The 22,522-nt window shown below is 35.1% G+C and overlaps 1 protein-coding gene across 4 annotated transcripts; it reads right to left on the minus strand.

Moving 5' to 3' along the window:
- Positions 1–3,021: 3,021 nt before the first annotated feature.
- LOC18438490 (phosphoribosylaminoimidazole carboxylase, chloroplastic) lies at positions 3,022–22,114 on the minus strand. 4 transcript variants are annotated; one of them, XM_020670031.2, is made up of 18 exons: positions 21,928–22,114; positions 21,626–21,715; positions 20,624–20,896; positions 19,648–19,863; positions 18,875–18,986; positions 18,518–18,580; positions 18,290–18,428; positions 17,213–17,268; positions 14,681–14,754; positions 11,588–11,735; positions 9,476–9,649; positions 7,146–7,233; positions 6,944–7,057; positions 6,208–6,305; positions 5,918–6,035; positions 5,708–5,802; positions 5,036–5,142; positions 3,022–3,329 (listed from the first exon to the last, which is right to left on the minus strand). In XM_020670031.2, exons 3-18 carry the CDS (start codon positions 20,863–20,865, stop codon positions 3,236–3,238), a joined length of 1,938 nt encoding a protein of 645 aa, XP_020525690.1. In that variant the 5' UTR covers positions 20,866–20,896; positions 21,626–21,715; positions 21,928–22,114; the 3' UTR covers positions 3,022–3,235. The 4 variants fall into 4 exon arrangements, with proteins under 4 accessions (XP_020525690.1, XP_020525693.1, XP_088706509.1 ...); XM_020670034.2 differs by having other exon boundaries at positions 18,290–18,424; positions 21,928–22,084; XM_088850383.1 differs by having other exon boundaries at positions 18,290–18,424; positions 21,818–21,937.
- Between the last annotated feature and the right edge of the window lie 408 nt (positions 22,115–22,522).

Here is a 22,522-nt window from a genome sequence, read left to right on the forward strand (position 1 = left end):
TTCCAAAATATTGAGATTGCTTTAGTATCATTAGATTAACAATGCTAAAAAATAAAAATCTGATTTTGAATTTGTAAAGATCTAGATCTTGAAATTCATCAAATAGATGGTCGAAATTCCTTGTTGAAGGGCACTCATTTTGACTATATCTTGGGTGCAAATAGAATTTTATTTTTTTTAGGATTGATTATTGAGACGAAGGGAGTGGATGTGCAAATTTTGGGTTCATACAAATATATTAATTATGGTTTTCTAAAAGTGTGGTTGCATTATATTACTATACAACTGTTGCATGAAATCAGTCCCTCTATATATATCTATATATACAAACACACACACGGTTTCTTGCAACCCTAAACAATCCAATTAAGGCGCACCTTCAAATTTATCATAACATATAATTTTGTTGTAAAATTTTTTGAGGATTATCTTAAAAACTATTTTCATATCTAATTAGAAAATTTTTAATTCCAAAAATGGTTAAAATCAAGTAGATCTATAAACATGTGAAAATCATGAAAATGGATGGTTTAGATAATGTATTGCAAGAAGCATTATTTTTGGAACTCAAAAACTTTATTTTTAAAATATTCATACAACTCAATGTCGAGCTGATCAATTAGAGTTTTTCAACATTAAAACAACCTGATAGATTTTTTAAGTGCATATGTGATTCTACATTTTAAGGTTGCAACCTTATATAAACTTTTCCATATATATATATATATATATATATATATATATATATATATATATATATATATATATATATATATATATATATAGGGAAAAGATCTTGTCAGCCCACGAGCATACTGCTACAATAAACGTCAACGGCCCAGATTGAATCTCGACCGATCTAACGATCCCGAATGTCCGATAGTGTTTGAATTTAAATTTTTTTTTTTACGAATCGGATTAATCTGAATTTTGGAACATGCGTACATAAAAAATAGATGAATATTCAAAAAATTTAAAAAAAAAAAATATTACATGAAAAAAATTTACCAAAATACCCCTATAAAGTTTTAAAGGTATTTTGGTCAGTTTGTTTTCTTACGAATTATTTTTTTTCTATTTTTATTAAGTATGGCTTGATGAGAAGAATATACACCTAATATTTTAAGTGATTTGAATTTACAGAAAAAAAGAAATTAAAATTCAAACAAGAAAAGAAGTCGTAACCATCTGATCGACCCAGATTCAGTCTGGGCCATTGGCATTTACTGTAGCGATCAGCTAGTGGGCCATTTGGATATATGAGTAATGATCCTATGAGACTCTCTCATACCCATATGTGTAGAACCCCAAAGGATCACCATTAAATTTGGCACAAATCTTTAGAAAAGATATCACATGGGTGTGGGGCTTGACTTTTTTTGAAATCTCTGTCAAATGTAATGATCCTTTGGGGTCCTACACACATGGGTGTAGGAAGGTCTCATATGATCATTACTATATATATATATATATATATATATATATATATATATATATATATATATATATATATATATATAGGGTGTGGTTTCCATAAGGTTGCAACCTTAAACAATCCAACTAAGGTGCACATTCAAATTTTATCGTAATATATAATTTTGATATAAATTGTTCTTAAGATTATCTCATAATCAATTTTTATATCTAATTATAAAATTTTAAATTCCAAAAATAGTTAAAATCAAAATGATCTATAAACATATGAAAGTCTTGAAAATGGATATTATAGATAATATATTCTAAGATACACTATTTATGAGACTCAAAATCTTTTTATTTTTCATAGTTATGCATCTCAATGTCGAGATGATCAACCATAGGGTTTTTCAACATTAAAATAAACTTTTTCGATGGATTTTTTAGGTGAATCCGTAGTTCTACATTTTAAAGTTACAACCTTATATAAATTTTTTCTCTATATATATATATATATATATATATATATATATATATATATAAGATACTACAAAACGCCTATAGGCGAAAATGAACACTGATTTCGCGTACCCTCATCACCGTCTAAAGTTCATCATACGATCACAATTATACAGTCGTATTTCATTTTATTTTATTTTTTTTACAAATTAAAATGATCTGAAATTTGAAACGTATGCTCATCAAAAATAGCCGTATTCACAAAAAATATCAAAAAAAAATATTTTACAAAAAATAAATTGACTAAAATACCCCCAAAATATTTCAAGGGTATTTTGATCAATTTTATTTTAGTAAATTATTTTTTATATATTTTTATTAAATATATCTCATTAAGATGTACGCATACTCCAATATTCATATCATTCTGATTTGTGTAAAAAAATAAAAACTAAAACACTACCAAACAATCGTGACCGTACGATAAACTTTGGATGATGATAATAATAGACAAAATCACTGTTCATTTTCACTTATAAGTATTGAAAAGGCTTTTTTTTTATCTATATATATACATTTATATATATATATATATATATATATATATATATTTATATATATGAAAAATACTCGTGTAAACCTGTTCGCGCATAGAAAACCAATGAGCCCAACAGCTCAGATCGTATCATCTTGTTTCAATGCCTAGGATGATGCTTGGCTGGTCAACCACATTTCAAATTTTAAAAACCTCATTTAATTTGTTGTCAGGTACCTATCACATCATGCAGTGCCATAAGATTTAAAGGTTTGGACATATGGTAAGAGAGGCACAGGTATAAATAGATAAAGAGGGGGCTAGAGAGCCACAGCAACATTCTCTCTCATGCATGGACAAGCCCTATCGCATACATGCTCTCCCTCTTTCCCTCTTGCATGTGACGTCTTTTCTCGTCATTATATCACACGCACACGCACGTCTTTTCTCGTCATTATATCACACGCACACGCGCACACACAGAGGTCTTCAGAGTCTGCTGCTTTAGTTTTTAGCAGAGTTTCCGAACTTCCTCCAAAAATATTATATGCTATTGCTCCTTTTATTAAGAAACATGACACACTTCACAAGAAATTTGCTTCTGGCATATCTTGTGGGAATTCCACCATGGAGCTCTTCAATTTTTTTTCCAAAAAGAATTGTTGAATAATAACATTAAAATACAAATACTAAATTACACATCTCAGGTCAACACAAAAAAGGCGAAGGATACAATGGATATTATTTTCTTTGTAATTGAAATTAGGAGCTTTAAATTATGGAAGTGCACAAAACACGCACACAGAGAGAGAGAAAAGTGGATTTTTAATTGTTTAAATACCTTTCCCAACCTTCCTTTTCTAACTTCTCTGCCTTAGTTAACACTGTATCCTTCATGTCCTCTTGGTATTGAATCATCCTGGGACATAACAAACAAATATTTTTCAAGAATGAACTGAACTGAACAACTTAACCATGAGAGAGAAAGAGAGTACTTAACCATATGAGAGAGAGAGAGTTGAGCAAACAAAATTCATGTGACCATATCGATAGAAATGAAACCTTTTCATGTATCTCCACTCACATAGTGTTCATATCGGATATAACATGAGCATATCGTACATTTGCTCCCTCATGCAAAAGAGCTACTTAGGTATAACATGCTTCCACAAGAACTACTTCCGGAGGATTTTTTTTGAGAAATATCTCTATACCCCCCATTTTTAAGTTTTATATCTCAATAGACTCAAGGTTTCAAAACATATCTTGGGTCATAAAAATTATAAGTTTTATATCTTTTAACCCTCTAATCCAACTTTATCCTTTTTAAACTTATTTTTTTGCCCCAAACAAATATAAGAAAGACATATCATTTCCAAACATCATCATTTCTTTCTTTTCACATGATTTTCCCTTAAACATCTCTCTACATATTTTCCCACTCTCGCCCTATGTCTCTCACTCTCTCTCCCCCCATGTCTCTCACTCTCTCTCTACCATTAGAGAGAGGGTAAATGTTGGAGAGAGAAATTTGGGAGGAATATATCACGTAAAGAGATGAAAGATTTAAAATGAGCATGTCTTTTTTATATTTGTTAAGGTTAAAAAAATAGTTAAAAATGGGTAAAGCTAGTCAGGGGGTTAGGAGATATATTTTGAATCTTTAGATCGATTGAGATATGAAAATAAAAAATAAGGAGTACGAGGATTTCCCCTTTTTTTTTTAATCGGAAATTTTGGGATCTACCAAATAATCACTAAATGATTATTAAAAAAGGAAAAAAAATAGATTTTGAGTTCCTCAACACTTAGATCTTACTATCCAAATATTTTTCAATCTTGGAATGTTATTTTCTTAGAGCATATAGAGAGCGTAATTTTTGCATTCTCTATATGACAATTGTGAGACCAGCTTTGCTTTATGGAGGACGGAATATTGGGTGATCAAGAAACAACATATCCATAGAATGAGTATAACTAAGATGAGGATGTTGAGATGGATGAGTGGCAAGACAAGAATGGATAGAATTCGAAATAAATATATTTGGGAGAATTTAGGTGTGGCACCAATAGGCAATAAGATAAGATAAAATAGACACAAATGGGCTCGTCATATGCAATGCAAACTCAGTACAGCACCTGCTAGGAGGTACAAGTTAGTTTAAGTGGAAAACTCAAAAAAAACAAAAGGTAGGCCCAAAAGGATATGGTTGGAAGTATTGAGAAAATATAGGTGAACTTATGGCCAAACTAAGGGTATGACTCTTGATAGAGCAGAATGACAGATCAAGATTCGTGCGGCCGGCCCCAATTAGTTGGGAAAACACTCTGATGATGATAATGATGATATAATTCTTTTTTTTCTTTCTTTTTTTGAGGTTGGCCACTAGGTTCAAGAGCTTACATCCCCAAAATTTGGGGTCCTAAAATACTCCTAACTTTACCCGAGGAAGCATTTGGACGGTATACTTATGTCGGAGCAAGAAATCATCAGTTATGTGTATGGAGACTTTTAGCTATCCAATCTTCATGCACATATAGATTATATCTAAAGAAACACAGAAAGCTGGCCCTCAGTTGGACTAATTCATTCATGCTGTAAATTATAGAACAGAAGTAACCAACCTTCTTTGTAAGTCACAGTTTTGGGTCGCCAAAATGCGAACAGCTAGTAAACCTGCATTTGTTGCATTTTGTATTGCCACAGTTGCAACGGGGACACCTTTGGGCATCTGAAGATTTCCAGTACAAGAGAGAGAGAGAGAGAGAGAGAGAGATTAAAAGAAGCTGGCACAATTATATTGTGACTATCAGGAATGAACAGTTTTCGTAACTTGGAAAACACTTGAAATAGTTGAGAAGGCAAAAAATATAATTGATACTAAGTTTCATATCAGGTGCAATGCTATATGCTAGAGTCATCTTACAAAACCAAATGTGGTTATCTTTTAGTTTCAGTAGAACCAGGACCAGTGAGCCGAACTGGTCACCACCGATCCCGAACCAGCTCAAAAAAACACCCAAGCTGCCTTGCTGATTCTCTGGGGGCATTTTATGTATAGAGAATTTAAAAAATATTTTTTTTTTGAGAAAATTGCTAAGAACCATTAGGGCCAAACCGGTAGCCTTGGACCCAGACTGGTACCCCAGAGCTTCCAAGCCAACTCTGGCAGTTCCAAGGCAATTTTGAAAACACTGGTTTCAACAAATGCTAAAAACAATCCTTCCAAATTTCAGCACTAAATCACAAAAATAAATAGAAAGAATGAAAAATAAAAGCGATACCTATGGACATACCTGTACAATTGACAACAGTGAATCAATTCCATCCAATGAAGAAGCCTTTACTGGGACACCAATAACCGGCAATGGACTCAACGAAGCCACCATTCCTATATTATGAAAGGGAGATTCTCCAATCAACAGAAATATGGTAGTCTCCTGCAGTTAGTATACTGACTAATCCAAGACCACCTTTGTTTTAAAAATTTAAAGTCAAGGAAGAACCTGGTAAATGGGCCGCACCACCTGCGCCAGCAATAATAACTTGGACACCTCGCTCATGGGCATGAGAAGCATAAGATACCATTCTTTCTGGAGTCCGATGAGCTGAAGTAATTGTTATCTGGATTTACACAAAGGCAAAAGCTCTTCTAAGACACAAGGAAAACACACAACTCTCTCTCTCTCTCTCTCTCTCTCTCTCTCTCTCTCTCTCTCTCTCTCTCTCTCTCTCTCTCTCTCTCTGTGCATGCGTGTGTGCGTGTGAAGGGATACATGAAAAGGAGATGGCCAACCTCATAAGGAACTTCAAAAGACTCTAAGATCTTTGCAGCATCCTTCATAACTGGTAGATCTGAATCAGATCCCATGATAATCCCAACACTTGGAATCACTGTACCAGTAAGACATGACACTAAATAATGATAAAACATAACAGGAATGGATGAGATGCATGAGAAGGTGCATAACCGCTGAGACGAAACATGTATGATAAATGACCCAAGGAAAAAAGAAATGGGCTTGAAGAATGAGTGGTCAGGGTGGCAGAGCCATAACGTTACGTCACAGGTTCTATTCCTACCTACCATACCCGTTAACATGTTAAAATAACAAAAAAGGATAATGTCAAACTATATGCAAGAACTCATTGAGAAATTATTAAGAAGACTTGAATGTGCATGTCAGACTTATTGGCAGCACATTCAAGAACTTGTGTAATAGGAAATGCATAAGCATCATATGAAATTGCAGAAAGTACAAGACCGTATAGGAATCACGTCTGTAATTGACGAACGAAAGAAGCCATGAAACCATGGACTCAGAATTCGCATCAACAAAGAATTTGCAATTTCATATAACTAAGCAAACTTCACCTCAAACAACAAAAGTAGCTAGAATAGACAATGATTCTTGAGGAAATGCAAACATAATTACAAAAATTACATAATGCAAAGTGAGACGTTCTCACCATTGCATCAAATCCCTTCAAGATAAATTACAAAAGAATATCAAAGAGATTAGTTTAGTAACCTGCACTAGTTGATAAGGCTTCCCTCTCCAACATTTTACCTAGGTATGCTTTCACCACATTCATTGATGGGCCCACAATTGTGATGTGCCCCATCTTACGTTGCTTTCTCATTTCTACAGACATTGTAAAAATTATGACGTATATGGCATAAATAGAATAGAGAACAGCTCTAAACAAATTCTTCATCTACAAAGTATGTACCTGGTTTTCCATACCAATGAATGCTAGCTCCAGGAATAGTCAAAGCCCTTTGCATCAACCGATGAGCAAGACTAAATCCAAGCTCACCCTGAATATATCAATTTTAATGGCGTTATAACATTTCAAATCAATTCCTTCTTCTTCTTTTTTCTAGTGATAGATTAAATCAATTCCTTTGATTAAGCAAAGCCCTTGACATAAACTCGTTCAACTCAAGCAATTAATAAATCAAATAAATGACTCGTTGAGCCCACCCTCTAAATAAGTACGTAAAAAGATAATAAAACATGAATAAATTATATGGCATAGTGACCTATGTAGCAATTTAATGAAATATTAAACTAGACATTGCACTAGTATTGTAGATTCCCATTTGCTTATTAGAAGACAACAATCACAATGTGATTATTTGAAATTCCTTGCTGAGTGTAATCTTAATCTCCTATCAATATGTGATTCCCCAACAATTATTGTGTGCCTCAAGCTCCAATCCAAATTGTCAAGCTGCTCAAATTTTGAGAATTGACCCATAAAGACTTCTTAGCCAGTAGCCAAACACCACATGGATTTGTACAATTCTCTATAAGTTTGGCCATATCAATTGTGCATAGAGGCGTTAAACTATATCAAATGTAATGTCCATGCTTTGGTCATAATATTTTGTCTACCTACAGGCATTTTACAGATATAGCATTGCAGAAATAAAAAGAGTAATGATCCTCTAGGACCTCCCCCACGCCGATGGCATGAGACCGCAATCCGTAGCAGTTAGATCTCAACAGACTTTCAAGTTAATACCTAGTAACCCAATCAACTGGTAAGGCACAGAATCCAAGAAAATCAAAAACCTCTTCAGCTCCTAATGTTTTTTTCCTTTTCTTTTTCTATTCCGTCTCTCGCTCTCTATTTTATTTTCCAATCCCATTTTTCGTCTTTAATATTTCCAATCCCATTTTTCATCTTTAATATTTCCAATCCCACTTTTCGTCTTTAATATTTCCAATCCCATTTTTCATCTTTAATATTTCCAACCCCATTTTTCGTCTTTAATATTTCCAATCCCATTTTTCGTCTCCATTCTCATTTTTCACCAAAAGCATGAGTGAGCAGAATTCTCATCTCATCCTTCTCTTCTCTCTGAGTACTGCTCTTCTTCTCTTTATTTTCCTCTTTCTCTCACCCTTTCCTCCCCAAGGAAATCAGTCTACCACCAGAGGACATTGATGCTTCAAAAGAGGCCCTAATGGATTAGAGAGAGTGTGGGGTTGCTTTCTTGCTGGAATTTCCTTTTCCCTGTTCCCACCATCTTCTCCAGCCACCCACATCTCTCTCCATGATTATGGAAGTTTCTCAGACAACCTTTCTTTTTTGGTTCCCATTATCTTCTGTCTCCACCCATGTCTTTCTCTCTCTTAAGATTATGAAAGTTTCTCAGACAAAAGCTCCAAGTTATCTAGTTTCTGGTTGAAGAGGAATCAAGGGCCTAGTTTTTAGGCAAAGCAGCACAAACACTCTCTCTGAAATTGCCTCTTTCCTAGAGGCCCTTTATCAATCACATGGTGGAAGCGAAAGCTTCTGCACTATTTTCAGTTCATAATATCTCTTCTTGTGATATAAATATTTTTTGATAGAGAGAGAGCCTCACTAACTTCATATAGGTGTCAGACAAAGAGAAGCAGAAGTTTCTTATCTTCCAAATCCTAATACGGTCTGGAGAAAAAATTTGGTGTTAGAAAGAGGAAATCCTCTCCCATTCTTGATACGATCAAAAGGGTGGATTCTAGATTGAGGAGGGAGCGTGCAACACGCATAGAAAAAAAAACATTAAGAGAGAGAATGAATTCTGGCTCATGACCACTTTGCTTGCCCTTCCTTCGAAACCTTGGGAGAGAGTGGGAAAAGAAGTACGGAATTTGGGTAATTAAGGGCTTTCCTTCTTGGATTGTGTGCTTGGGCATCCCAATTGGAGAGTGTGCTTTACCAAGTCACCAGGTAGCATCTCATCTATTCGAGAGCCCATGGCATCTAACGGTTAAGGGCTAGGGTCTCATGCACTTGGGGTGTGGGAGGGTCTCACAGGATCACTACTCAAACAAAAATCTCAGCTCAAATATATTTTTTTGCAGTCATGGGATAAAACACAAATGAATATTGGAAGTAATATCATATGGAATTCAGCTATGCATGGCCCATGACTAGTGAAAGGTTTCTTGGTGACAAAGAAGGCAAGCAGACTAAGCTCATGAGTGAAGAACAGAAAACTCATAGAATAATGATATCCATAATATGTCATGATAATCTATTTGATTTCTCTAAAATAAGAGTAGTACCTCCTCCTTGCCAAGTATATTATACATGAGAGCACCAGAAATCTTCATTGTCGAATCCCCAAGGGGAAGACCGATTATGGCTCTCAAATGTTGCTCATACTGTGATGCATAGCACGACTCAATTGTATGATGTCCACTATTATGAGGTCTTGGGGCCACTTCGTTTAGCAAAATCTAGAAAGCAAGAAAATGATAATATGGTCATATCAACATGGAAATATCATGACCTATGCAACAAACAGAATCAGAGACAAGAATTTGAGATCACAAGGATATAGCAAGTTTGAAATTCAACTAGCAAAGATCTATGTTGCATGGGTATGGGTAGGATTGCTATTAGAGGACACAAGTACAGGATATCAAATTCTTCAAGCCTCAAAAAGTAGGATTTATATTTATATATATATATATATATATATATATATATGTAGAAAAAGCTAGCGATAGGTTGTCACCTAAAATGAATAATAATTTGGGTTAAGCTTCTAGCCATCAAATCTTTATCGGACAATTGAGAGTGCATGTTACAATTTGAACTTTAATCTTTTTTCTACAAACCAGATCCGGCCGAAATTTTCGGTGTGTGCTACATATTAGGCGCACAAAAAAAATATAAACAAATATTTTTTAAAAAAAAAAAATTGGGTAATTCAATGGAGAAGACAGAGGCCCCTACCCGTTTTTTTCAATAGATTAGGAAGTTACATTTTGAAAGTGTTAATTGGGGGTGTCAGCAATAGGAATGGATACCACGATGTGATAACTGGATGTAGGGATGCTACCACCACGACCCCAGCCCCTTTCCTATATTTTTAAAAACTTAAAATAGCAAAAACACCCATTTAATATTTCAGGGGTATTTCTATCATTTTAAACTCTTTGGAAATATTTGTTTTAAATTTTTTCTCTGATGTGATGATGCCATGCAGATATACCTAAAATTTTGAGCTTGATCCGATTTGTAAAAGAAAATAAAAGGATTGAAAGCACCATACACTGTCAACCATTCAATCAAAGATCTAATGGCTGGAAGCATAACCGAGATCAACAATTTATTTATTTATACACACACACCATTCTTTTGGTTAAATTTTAAATAGCTCATCAAATGACATATAAAATGGGTTTAAGGAGTTCAAATTTTAGATGTATTTTGATTCATCATCATCATCATTCAAGCTTTATCCCAATTATTTGGGATCGACTACATGAATCATGTACCTCCATAAGTTCAAGATTCATGATAAGATGTGGCAAAATTTTAAACTAGCTGCCTAACTAATGCAACCCACCTCCTTTACCTGGGCTTGGGACGGGTTAAGGGAAAGTTTAAGGTCCTCACCCTTATTAGATCATATTCTCCTCCACAGGCAAAGAAGTACAAAATCAAAATGGTAATGATGATGGCGGAAGTGGAGTTAATAGTGATATGAACAAAGAGATGCATTAGACTCAATGGGATATTCAAAACAGCATTGAGTGCAAAGCAAAAACTGCAAGTTTTTACTTTTGCACTCACCGCTAAAAAGGAAATGGTTGTGATGCATTTAATGCATAAAAGTTGGAATCTTAAGTCAGAAAAGTTTGGGGTTTCTGTTATTTTTCCAAATAAGTAGGTAGAGAGCTAAGAGAAAGCGGGAGAAGGGGGGGGAAGAGAAAGATAGAGAGAGAGAGACAAGGAGAGGGAGATAGAGAGAGAGGGGGGGAAAGAGAGAGAGAAAGAGAGAGAGATCAGAAATTACAGAATGAAGAGAAAGAGAGGAAAAGAAAATTCGATAATTTCGTCATTATTCTCTTCTTCAAAAAATTCATAATTTAAGTATCGGTTGTACCCCTTAATGTGCATTAGGGTTTAAATAAAGAACTCAAAGCTAAAATAATAGAAAAATATTTTTATTGTAGGATTTCTTGGGAAGAAGATTCCAACACTTCGTGAAAAGAATCTGGGCATGTCTGAATCAATGTCTAGGTTAATTAAGAGCCCTTTTTCGAGAATTATTGACCATGAAGAATCCTGGTGAATCTGTACTCATATCTATTTCGATATGTCTCCAACATGGATACGCAACCCTTGTTGAAGATTCCATGAGAAGCTGAGTAAGAGAATGTCACCTGACCATCCCTCGTCAAGAACAACTCAACTGCAAAGACACCAGCGCCCTCTAAACAACCAACAGCTCTTTGTGCAACATCACCAGCGAGCTTCCTTATTTTCTCTGGCACATCAGCAGGAGCCTCCACAATATGGCAAATGTTGTCCCTATGGAAGCACAATTATATGACAAAGATAACAGTGGTTACAATGTTGGTAATGAATAAACAATTAGTCACTTCTAATTCATGAAACAGATATAGAGACAAACTTTGTTCATGAGATGACATCAGCACCAAGAGGAATGCAATGAATCTACACTCAGCTTCTTATGGGCTTCAAATCACATGAATCTATGGAGTAATAATATAAAATGATGAGTAATGAAGACACAAAATTCTTCGAAAGATCTTTTTTTTTTTTTTCTAATGATGCAAATACATGTAATATTAACTACATAGAGGTTATTTCCTGTCTAATTATGCAAAATATGGGAAGTTTGCTTCTATAACCTCAACTCACTTAGGAATTGCGGATTGGCCAGTTGTTGGTCTTGGCACACACAAACACACATTCTATATATCGCCAACAAAAACAAGCAAACATCACATTGGATAGGAAGTATCAAAAACACACATGTTAGGATTATCACAAGGTTTGGCAGATCAAAGTCTTCCCTCCCTCCCTCCTAACCATGATCTCTGTTCTCTCTCGTCCCCCCTGCCCCATAGCTCTGTCCTAGCGCACTCCTCTCATTTTTATTTATTTTTAAATTAATGACAATATGTTACTTTATAGATATGTTTACAAAAAGTATCCCAAGAGGGGTGGGATGAGAAAGCCCACAGGTCTCGTTTTAGGAGAGGAAATGCTCAGTCCCTAACATGGGGGTGGGCAATCCTTCTCTCTATAACATGCAGATAAACAACCCAAGGGCCATAGGTTGAATGAACTGATCAGAGGATTTCCTTTTACCTATGAATAGGGGATCTCTTTTCTCATTTGAGGATAGATCTTCCTCTTAAAGAGAAGATTAGGTTTAGTAACAAGATTCATTGTGAGGAGGAACTCTCGTCATTTGGAAAGGCTGGTGCTCTGTAACATGTTTTCCTCTCCTCCAAGGAAGAACATCCTTGTTTTGCCGGGATCTACGATCCGCAACATATGACATCTCTCTTTTTATTGGAAGTCTGGGTAGCTCCATTTTCGAATCTATTTGCATGTAATGGGCGGAATCCCTGTAACTCACGTAAGGATTTCAACCATGAGGCCGCCAACTTATTGGATCATCTTTTCCCTAAACCAATGGAGAGGCTTTGCAACTCTCCAAGGGTTTCAACCACAAGGTACCACCTCATTGAATCATCTTCTTGCTAAAGCCGTGGAGAGGCTCTTCCCAAGAGTTCATCAATGATGTAACGCTACATTGGACTATCTTCTCACTCGACACATGAAGAGGTTTTGCAACTTCTATAACCTCTCAACGAAGAGCAGACTCCTCATTGGATCACCTTCTCTCTAAACCAACGGAACAACTTTCCAAAGGGTTCAACCATGAGGCAATGCCTCATTGGATTCTTCTGTCCAACCCATGGAGTAACATCTCAATAAAGCAGTTCATGTAGAAATTTGCAACTCTATCTTCAGAAAGTTTACTATTTGTTATGGAGGCTTTTCCCCATGGCTCCATACATTCTCTTATGGCCTTGGAAGGGGAAGGAAGTCATGGTTCTATTCTTCAGTTTGGTGAAAGCCTCCCAGACCTTCAATGGCTCTCTGCGCCTTCATTCTATTTCTTTCTTTCACTTTTTTTAACATCTGTAGGCCCTCTAGGCATTCAAGCAAAGATTTCAACCTCTGAGATGTAATTGATGGACCTGAATAGCTGGGGTTTCTCTAAGTTCTAAATTTGTTTTCTCTTTTCCCCATAAGAGTAGATTTTCATGCTTACAACTAGACATTCACACCCTACTTCAACGCTAACTTTAATCCAGAAAGAAAAATCTATGCCACCCAGTGCCTCTGATCCTTCCTATTGGATGTTGTTGACCCATACTTGAAAGTTCATTTTATTTATCTCAATTTGCATTGGTATCGAATTTATTTCAAATTAACGGTCTGAAGTGTCATACGCCAATGAAAATTGTAAACTTTCTAATGAAAGTGGTAAAGAACACAATTTTGTCTGGATTTTGTATCATGGAAAGAATTTCAAAACGATGAATGTATGATTTGACTTTCTAAATCAGTAAATGGAAAAAATTCAAACTGCATGATTTAGAAGACTAATCCTATGACTGAAAAGCATCATAAAATTAAATTAGCAACATCCAAGTCGCCTTGATATGTTCCACAGAATAAAACTCAACATTTAAAACTACAAAATGTTTCCCTTGTTTCTCTTTATTCCGTATTTTTGGATTTTGATTTTCATTTTATCTTTTTGAAGTAGTTCTGTAAAGACACAAGTCAGGACAATCAGGACTCTGCTATGTCGTCTTGGTATGCTGCAAGAGAAAACGTTGCAACACATAAAGCTACGGATGTTTCTGTCATTCTCTCTAATTTTTCCTATTGTTTTTGAGTTTTTGCTTTCTGACGACTCACCAAGTCCACTTGAGACAAATTCAGGAGAAGGAAGATCGCACAAAGTCCCAAACCAAGTCCAAGTTATTAGTCGATAACTCTATTTTAAAATTAAAATCAATTTCCTAAAGCATGGTCCCAAATTGCGGCAATTTGGTTCTACAAAATCACAATATCCATCTAAACCCCAACATGGTCTAGGACAGTGTAATATGAGCGCGATAACCATTATCCATAAATTCTCCTGCCCATGCTCCAAGGAACATAGGTCAACTTCACTTTGTAGTTGCCCATCGAAGGACAAGAAGAAACAGAGATCAGATTGCAGTAATAAGATGAATAGGAGATTATGCATTCAAAAACCATCATAAAAAGCAAGACATTACATTATCACTCGATGATGAACAACATTTAAAAGTATATGAACATATAAACAATGAAAAGAAAGTAAATACAGGTTAACCTACATGTCTCACACTGAGCAAGATGCTATAGTAAAAACAGATAAAAGAAAAACAATTTCTTACTTGTGAAATGTTTCAACCACAGGAAAACATGAAACAGAATTGTCCCTTCCTCTCACCACAACTACAGAGAGCTCCTGTATAACAGAAGGAAAAAAAAATCACAAATTTAAAAGATGAAATTCAGGTTTTCAAATGCAATTATGCAAAAGAGAAAAACAACATGACAATGTTCAACTTAAGTACTTTTTGTACAACTATTTTTTTTTATGCTAAGCATCTTCGTTCCATTTCTTAATTTTTTTTAAAAAAAAAATAGAGCACATCAGCAGGGATACTTCTTTTGTTCCCTATAACTATTGGGATAGTGTTACCTAGACATGGATGATGTGTTAAATGCAACAGCTGTTGAATTTTTTCCATTTACTGATTTAGAAAGTCAAATCATACAGCTCACTTGATTTGACTCATTTGCAAGTGTTAAATGCAACAGCCTAAAATCAAGAAAGGGACGATGTGTCCATATAATCATTATTTATAATAAAATAATAGATTTTAATATATATATAATATACAGCTCATATTTATTACACTTATATGTAGTTGGGAGAGTGATAGACTACATGAACACGGCAAGAGATGTTTTAGGTTGAAACCCCAGCCTTATGCTTTAATATTTTATTAATGTCCTGGGCATTGGGAAATGTCGCTCCAGTGTCTAAGTGTCAGGAATGGCATATCCTGGTAAACATAGGGGATATCCTGGTAAACACGCAAAACAGCAGCAGGAATGGGATATCCTAGTAAACATAGGGGATAGGTGCTGCATTAGAATGACAAAGGTCATGATAATGCATTGACCCAAATAAAATCACAAAAGGAAAAGCAGTAACCAACAGTGCAACAACCAAATTGATTTAAAAAAGGCAGAAGATAAATTCACAAAAGGAAAAGCAATAAAGAAAACAGATGGCATTATAACCAATCTCGATTTGTAAAAGCATACAGCTATGTCAACTGGAGTGACATAGGTACCTTAAAGGGAGAAATCATTAGGAGGTGGAGGACTGGATGATGTACAGCATTACTCATGGCTACTTTATTTTCAGATTAACACTACCATGGAACTCTTGAAGGATACACAGGGACCTAGGCAGGAGACGCTTCCACATCTTTTGATTCCAGCTAGAAATTTTTAGGGAGGTATCTAACATATGCTTCACATAAGATGGATTATTACATGTTCCTAGTTGCTAATGTGCAGAAATTGTCTCGTATGAAAGAGAATCAAAGGAGTGCAATGATGTGGAGATGCATGTATTCCAGTTGTTCACAGACAAACTTGGAAAGATAGGAACCCCATAGATGCCAAGCGGCGCAACATTGAAAGCAAGACCAGTAACAAGCTCATCACCTTGTTGAAAAAGTTTCACATGGGAAAGACGGAGTACTAAGATTTGAGAAGTCATGACTAGATAACATAAGGTTTCAAACTGGAAAATTGTCTTCAATAAAACAGATATCTATGCCTAAGGGAAGACTAGAGCACAAAGTATAGCATAATGCCACCAATGCTCTGAGGTGTGATTCATAATGATGAAGGACATCTCTTTCAACCCTTCAAACCATATCTCCTTGGAACCTCATATGGACCATTAAAAGTGATAGAAAGTAAACTCCACAAGTATCCTTGACCATTTTGACACAAATGATGTCCTTGACCATTTTGACATGAAGGAAGTGACAGTCAAGTTGAGATCTTCTCCTAGCCCATACAAGTACAGAGGCTTGGGAAGTTATCGATGGTGGGCGATCGGAGAGGCAACTCCGAAGGTTGGAGACCTAAAAAGAACACCATGAGAGTAGGTGGATGGAGACATTTTAGTGAGAATGGAATTTGGTTTACAACATTAAAGGTGCCCAGCCATAGAGATTGCTAGCAAAAGCATACCTTAGGGTTTGGGAGGCTTAATCAAATCACATGGGCTAGGCATGCATGTAGATATGCCCACTTACACGTTAAGAAGAAAGATTACTTACCAAATAAAAAATAAAGAAAGATTGTAAGAAACACAAAACTACCTAGATAAGCACATCCAATTCAAGAAGTCAATGTACAAATTCTGATGATACTTCAGACAACAAAAGTAATGTTTCATGTTCATACAGTGGCCTACACTATAACCAATTGAGAAAGTTCCAGCAAATTTTGCAGATTACTTGGTTCATGAAGACATCTCTCAGAAATGGTAGCCCACTCATACTTAATTTCATGGGTCCATGGATTATACACGTTGTGTACCATATGGACATTAAAAGGTGGTAACGAGCAAACAAAGCTCTGCTGATGGACTTAGAAGTGGAAAAACAGTTCATCTAAACCGTAACCGATGAGGATGGATCGTGGATAGCCAGTCTGTGGTCCATATATTATACAATACCTCATACATTATACAAGAAACAATCTAATGCCATTTTGAAAGTGACAAATAAACCATAAGTTGAGATCAAAGACAACGTTGAATGTCTATTATCTGTAAGATAGAACGTTGAAAAAGATAAACAAATCAATAATTCATCCAAGCTTTGACATACCTTAATGAATGGTGCCCATTTCTCAGCATATAGACCTCGGTCTAATCCACCCAATGCTACAAATTGTATAAACAAAGGCATCCGAATAACGATGAACTTTAATTATAACATGCTAAATGAACATGAAAAAGAAAAAAATAGAGTTTAAGTGGTAAGTCACAGAGGAAAGCACCAGAGATTATAATGGCAAGGGAGAAAAGATTACCGGATGAAGTTGCAACATAACAAAAAGAATAAATAACCTCAAAATGATAGATATACCTTTCAAAAGAACTTAAATAACAGCAATAGCTGCAACATAAAGGCAGAAATCAGCAAGTCCCATATCCCTCGTTCACTTACCTCAATACTCGTTATAATCAGCAACTACAATTTGAAGGCCATAAAACAGACTAATAACAACTGCTTAACCTTATATACCAATATTGCATTGTAAAAGAGTTAGAAAAATCCCTCAAAGAATGATAATGAAATCCAGCTAATGCAACAAGGCACGATCAAAACCCAATCTTAAATCATTCGTCTTGAACGGGTAAGAAGAAATCCTATGCATGATGGATGAAATCGCCTTTATCCTCCTCAATTTAATATTCCCCGATGATCCCAACCTTACATAGCCTTTCTAACCCCATCAATACTATTAAGGCCTCAATGTGAAGTTTTAAGTTTTGGCTTATGATATTGGAACAGAATGCATTTAAGAGAGTAATAAGCGCAGAATGTTGAACAAGTGTTATTGTGTTGTTAGGACTTGTTGAAAATAGGTTACAGCACTTTCCACAAAATCCTTGCAGTAAAACTTAAAGCTGAGAAAGATTGCCTTGGTTCGTGCAACAAGAAACACCAACACCACAGTTTTTTACTTCTATATGACTAACCAACATTTTCTTGAAAAAGATCAAAAATATATAACATTTTCATGCAAAAGATGCCTTTTCCTATATTTGGGATATGCAAGCAAAAGTAGGCCAATTATGTTAAGTGGATGTTATCTACTAGGATGAAAGTTTGTAGCAAAAGGTCAGTTGGCATGTACGAGTAGTAATGTTCCATATTAACATGTATCACGGGCATTACCCGAAACGGCGTAAGAAAGATCCTCTTTCTTGTAGGCAACAGCATTTCCACGCCCATCATAAGCTAGCCTCTTGCTTTTGATCATCAAAGGATAACCAAACAAATTACCTGCTTTTTCAGCACTTTCAAGACTATCTACCTTGACCAAATAATAAGACAAAATCAGAACCACATAGATCACTTCAAAATCATAAATGAAACACTGCTCGTATTTACAAGATATCTAACCTGCATAAAATCTGGAAGTGGAATGCCATGATGAGAAAGATGAACTTTCTGGAGATATTTATCCTGCATCAGATCCAAAAATAAACCATGAGCAAAAAAAAATTCCATTCTCCATCAAAAAGAACTGCAGCAAGCAATTCAAAAAAAAAAATTTGTTTATTTTCTAGTCAACAAGAAATCCAATTGTTTGAAACAAAATCCTTGAACAGCATAAAGACTGAGTTTAGGGAATGAAAAGGTTCCTTTACTTTTGTAGAAATTGAACAAAGGTTAATCAAAAGAGAAAAGAGGCCTTTCATGTGAACATATGCAAGGACAAAGCGGAAATCAAATCAAAATTATCAAATCATGATTTACTTGGATTGTCTGTAATGTAGAAGCTTTAGGCTGGCAGTCCACTCCTTGTTGCTCAAGTCTTTCAAGGGTGGCAGCATCAACATGCTCAATCTCAACAGTGAGCACATCACACCTAATCACAAGATAGCAAAGGATCAAGATGGACCAATATTCAATGACTGGATGAAATAATAATAAGCCTACATTTATAAACGCCTGAATACAGAAAGGGATGGAAGATGGATCAATAGTCAATGAGAAAGGTAAAATGTGGATAATTTTATGTCTAAATGCCTATATTTTTTTTTTAAAATGCTTCTAAGCACCTGACCATTCCTATGTACGTGTATGTAACTGCACACAATGCTTGCTTATACCTAGAGGAATAGTAATTATATCACAAATTTCAATGCATGTAAAGAGAGAAGAGGAAGGGGGGGAGGGAGGGAGAGAGACCTGTAAATAAATGTCAACATATTCAGATGCTTAAGTACACACCCACAACTGTCAAATATGTATACATACACATAGTTACGTGAGTATGCTCTGTATTTAGTAAGATTACAATCGCTGGTGTGGAAGTATGTGTGTGTTTATCTGTGTACAAAAAACATACACATACATTATCCACATGCAAATATACGCAAACACGTAAATGCAGGAATACAAACATATGTACATGGATAAGATGCAGATAAATCCATGCATGAATACACATATATGAGAATGACCATTTGTGTGTGAGTGTGTGTGTGTGTGCACCAAGTTCCCATTTTAAGTTTGGAGAGCTATACATCTTTGCAAATTCTTGAATCGCATCACTATCATCGAAGCTTCCAATCATATGGCGGAAGCATATTGAACTAGCGGGGCAATTCTCGAGGGGATCCAAAATTGCTACTTTGATTCCCATAATTGATGCTGCCTGACAAAGCATGCGGCCCAGCTGCCCTCCCCCTAACACACCGACGACTTTATCTGTTATCCCACGAATGGGCAGTGAGTCCTTGCTGCAAACACGCGTTTTTGAGAAACTATAGTGAGTTAATTTAGCAATTAATATAAAAACACATAGGTTTATCAAATGATGATGGAAAAAGTTCAGTACAACTAGCATCATCAAGGTTCATAACCCAATTTCTGAGGCAAATTAAAAGCATAAGATGTGTTTTCTTGTAATGTGACATGCCAGTCAACATGCACACAGATTTTTTTTTTTTTTGGTGATAAGTGACAAGTTATTTTCTTTTTTGATAAGCAACAAGAATATAGAATGTGTAAATGCATACAGTTTTTTTTTTTTTTTTTTTTTTTTTTTTTTTTGATAAACAACAAGCATATATATTGGTCTTTTTCATTTTTCGATAAGTAATAAATACTTAGATTCATTAAATGATCCACTCAAGCACATAGATTCCTTGAATCAGAATAATTATGGAGGCCCATGAGAGCAACTCATTCTGCTGAAAATGAAAGTACCAAACTTCATGGAAATTATCAGGAAAATCAAATCAAACAGTTCTAAATTATGCATCAATTGAGAAATATATCCATAATACCCAATATATCTGTAATGCTCAAAACATCCAACTTTAATTTTTAAAAGAAACTGTATCAATTGAGAAATATATCCATAATGCTCAAAACATCCAATATATCCCTAATGCTCAAAACACCCAACTTTTATTTTTAAAAGGAACTGCTTTTATAAAGAATAACATGATTAAATATAAATGTTGCTCCCCAATAGATGGCATGTAAAACAATTACCTTCCTGGACAACTCTGATTACCAATGCTAAATGCCCCACATTTCACAGATTCGCCTAAAGAATGAGTGAGTTCTTTCGCATCATTTGACAAATGCACTGAAGAAGCTGCCTTGTCCATCAAGCATTTCAAAGACAACCGTAATCTTATCCTTCTCTGGTTTAATCGATCACAATTATGAATCAAATAAATAGAAGGATCTTGTTGCCTTGTGCACGAAGCTGTCGGGTGATTGAGAAGCATATTGGTGTTTATTTGAATTTATACTAACCTACTGCACATCAGATAACACAAAGCTTGAATAAGAACGAGATTCACCAATGACAAAACAGCATAAATTTCTCAATTAAAGAACAAAGGGAAACAATGCAAGAATACAATGAGCGAGACAATAAACATTTGGATATATGACACATTTTCCAATATTAAGATAGCTTTTTTGTATGGCGAAAACAATGAGGGAAGAAAAAAAAATGGAAGTTCAATCCAAATGAGAAAATATGAAATAGAACGCACAATTTAGGAGAAATATAAAGCTCGCGAGTCTCAATAAGAGAGGAGAGCGTGATATGTTTGAAAGGGAAAAGAAAATAAAAACATATCAGGTTCGATGGACCATCAGTCCTTAGGGTTTTGGAACCTGATATGTTTTTCATGGACATCATATTTAAACAAGAGAGAGATTTTAGAGAGAGGATAAGAGATTTTGAATCCCATTTCGAAATGGGGATATTGTTAAGAAGTTTTACAGATGCGGCTGATATATCTCTCTAATGTTTCTCTCTTTATCTCTACGATTTGAAACCCATTTTAAAAACCCAAATGGGGATATTGTTAAGAATAATATGGACGAAGCTGATATTTCTCTCATGTTTGTTTCTCTATCTCTACGATTTGAAACCCATTTTGAAAACGCAAATGGGGATATTTCTAACGTTTCTCTCTCTAACTCTAGGGCCGGCAGCAAAATCCATTTGCAGTCAATGAAACAAAAAAACCATACCATTCGGTGGGTTTCGATTAGCTCTTATCAGCTTCTCTCTGAACAGGTCTTCTCTTGGTTGTTTTATCAGCTTCTCTCTGCATTTTTTGCCTAGGCAACAAAGGATATTTATCAGCTTCTCTTGACCATCAGTCCTTAGGGTTTTGGAAGGTAAAATCAGAGAGAGAGAGAGAGTTTATAGAAGAGAGATACCTAAATTTAAAGAGAGAGAAATTAAAGAGGAGAGAGAAAGATCGCAGCATCGACCATATGGAAAGATTAAAGAGCAGAGAGAAAGCTTAAATAAGAGAGGAAAAGCTTACAATGGCGATAGTGAGAGAGAGCCCCATTGATGCTTTGTGAGGCATTTGAAGGATTATACGATTTTGCCGCCATTTGTTTCCATAGATAACCAACTGATATATTCATGTTTTTTAGCTATTTTATTTTTATTTAAATTTTCATATGTTTTAAATGTACATGATGGTGAAAATTGAAAACTGTATATATACACACAAATTTTGAGTTCAATCTGTATATTAAAAAACAAAAATGTGTTTATCGATCTACCGGTAAGGAGTTGTATGAAAGTGAATCGAAAAAATAATCTGAGTCTTAATAGTAGTGCAGCTTGTATACATTATCTGGACCGTCTATTTTCAAGATTTGAACCGTTTTTTTATTTAAAATTTTATAATTACATGGAACTAGCTCTTAGGCCATCCTAAGATTTTTTTTACACCAAATTTGCATCACATGAAAAAATTTGGAGATGCACCTTACTTTGATTGTTTAAGGTTGCAATCGCAAATAAATCTCACCCTTTAAGAAACATGCCTACTATTTATTTAAAAAAATGTATATTATAGGATTTATTTATTTTTATATACAATGAGGTCACAATTATTTTTAAGTTTG

The sequence above is a fragment of the Amborella trichopoda genome, chromosome 10 (genome assembly GCF_054954075.1).
Source record: "Amborella trichopoda isolate Santa Cruz 75 chromosome 10, AtrichopodaSantaCruz75HAP2 v2.0, whole genome shotgun sequence".
Taxonomy (NCBI): domain Eukaryota; kingdom Viridiplantae; phylum Streptophyta; class Magnoliopsida; order Amborellales; family Amborellaceae; genus Amborella; species Amborella trichopoda.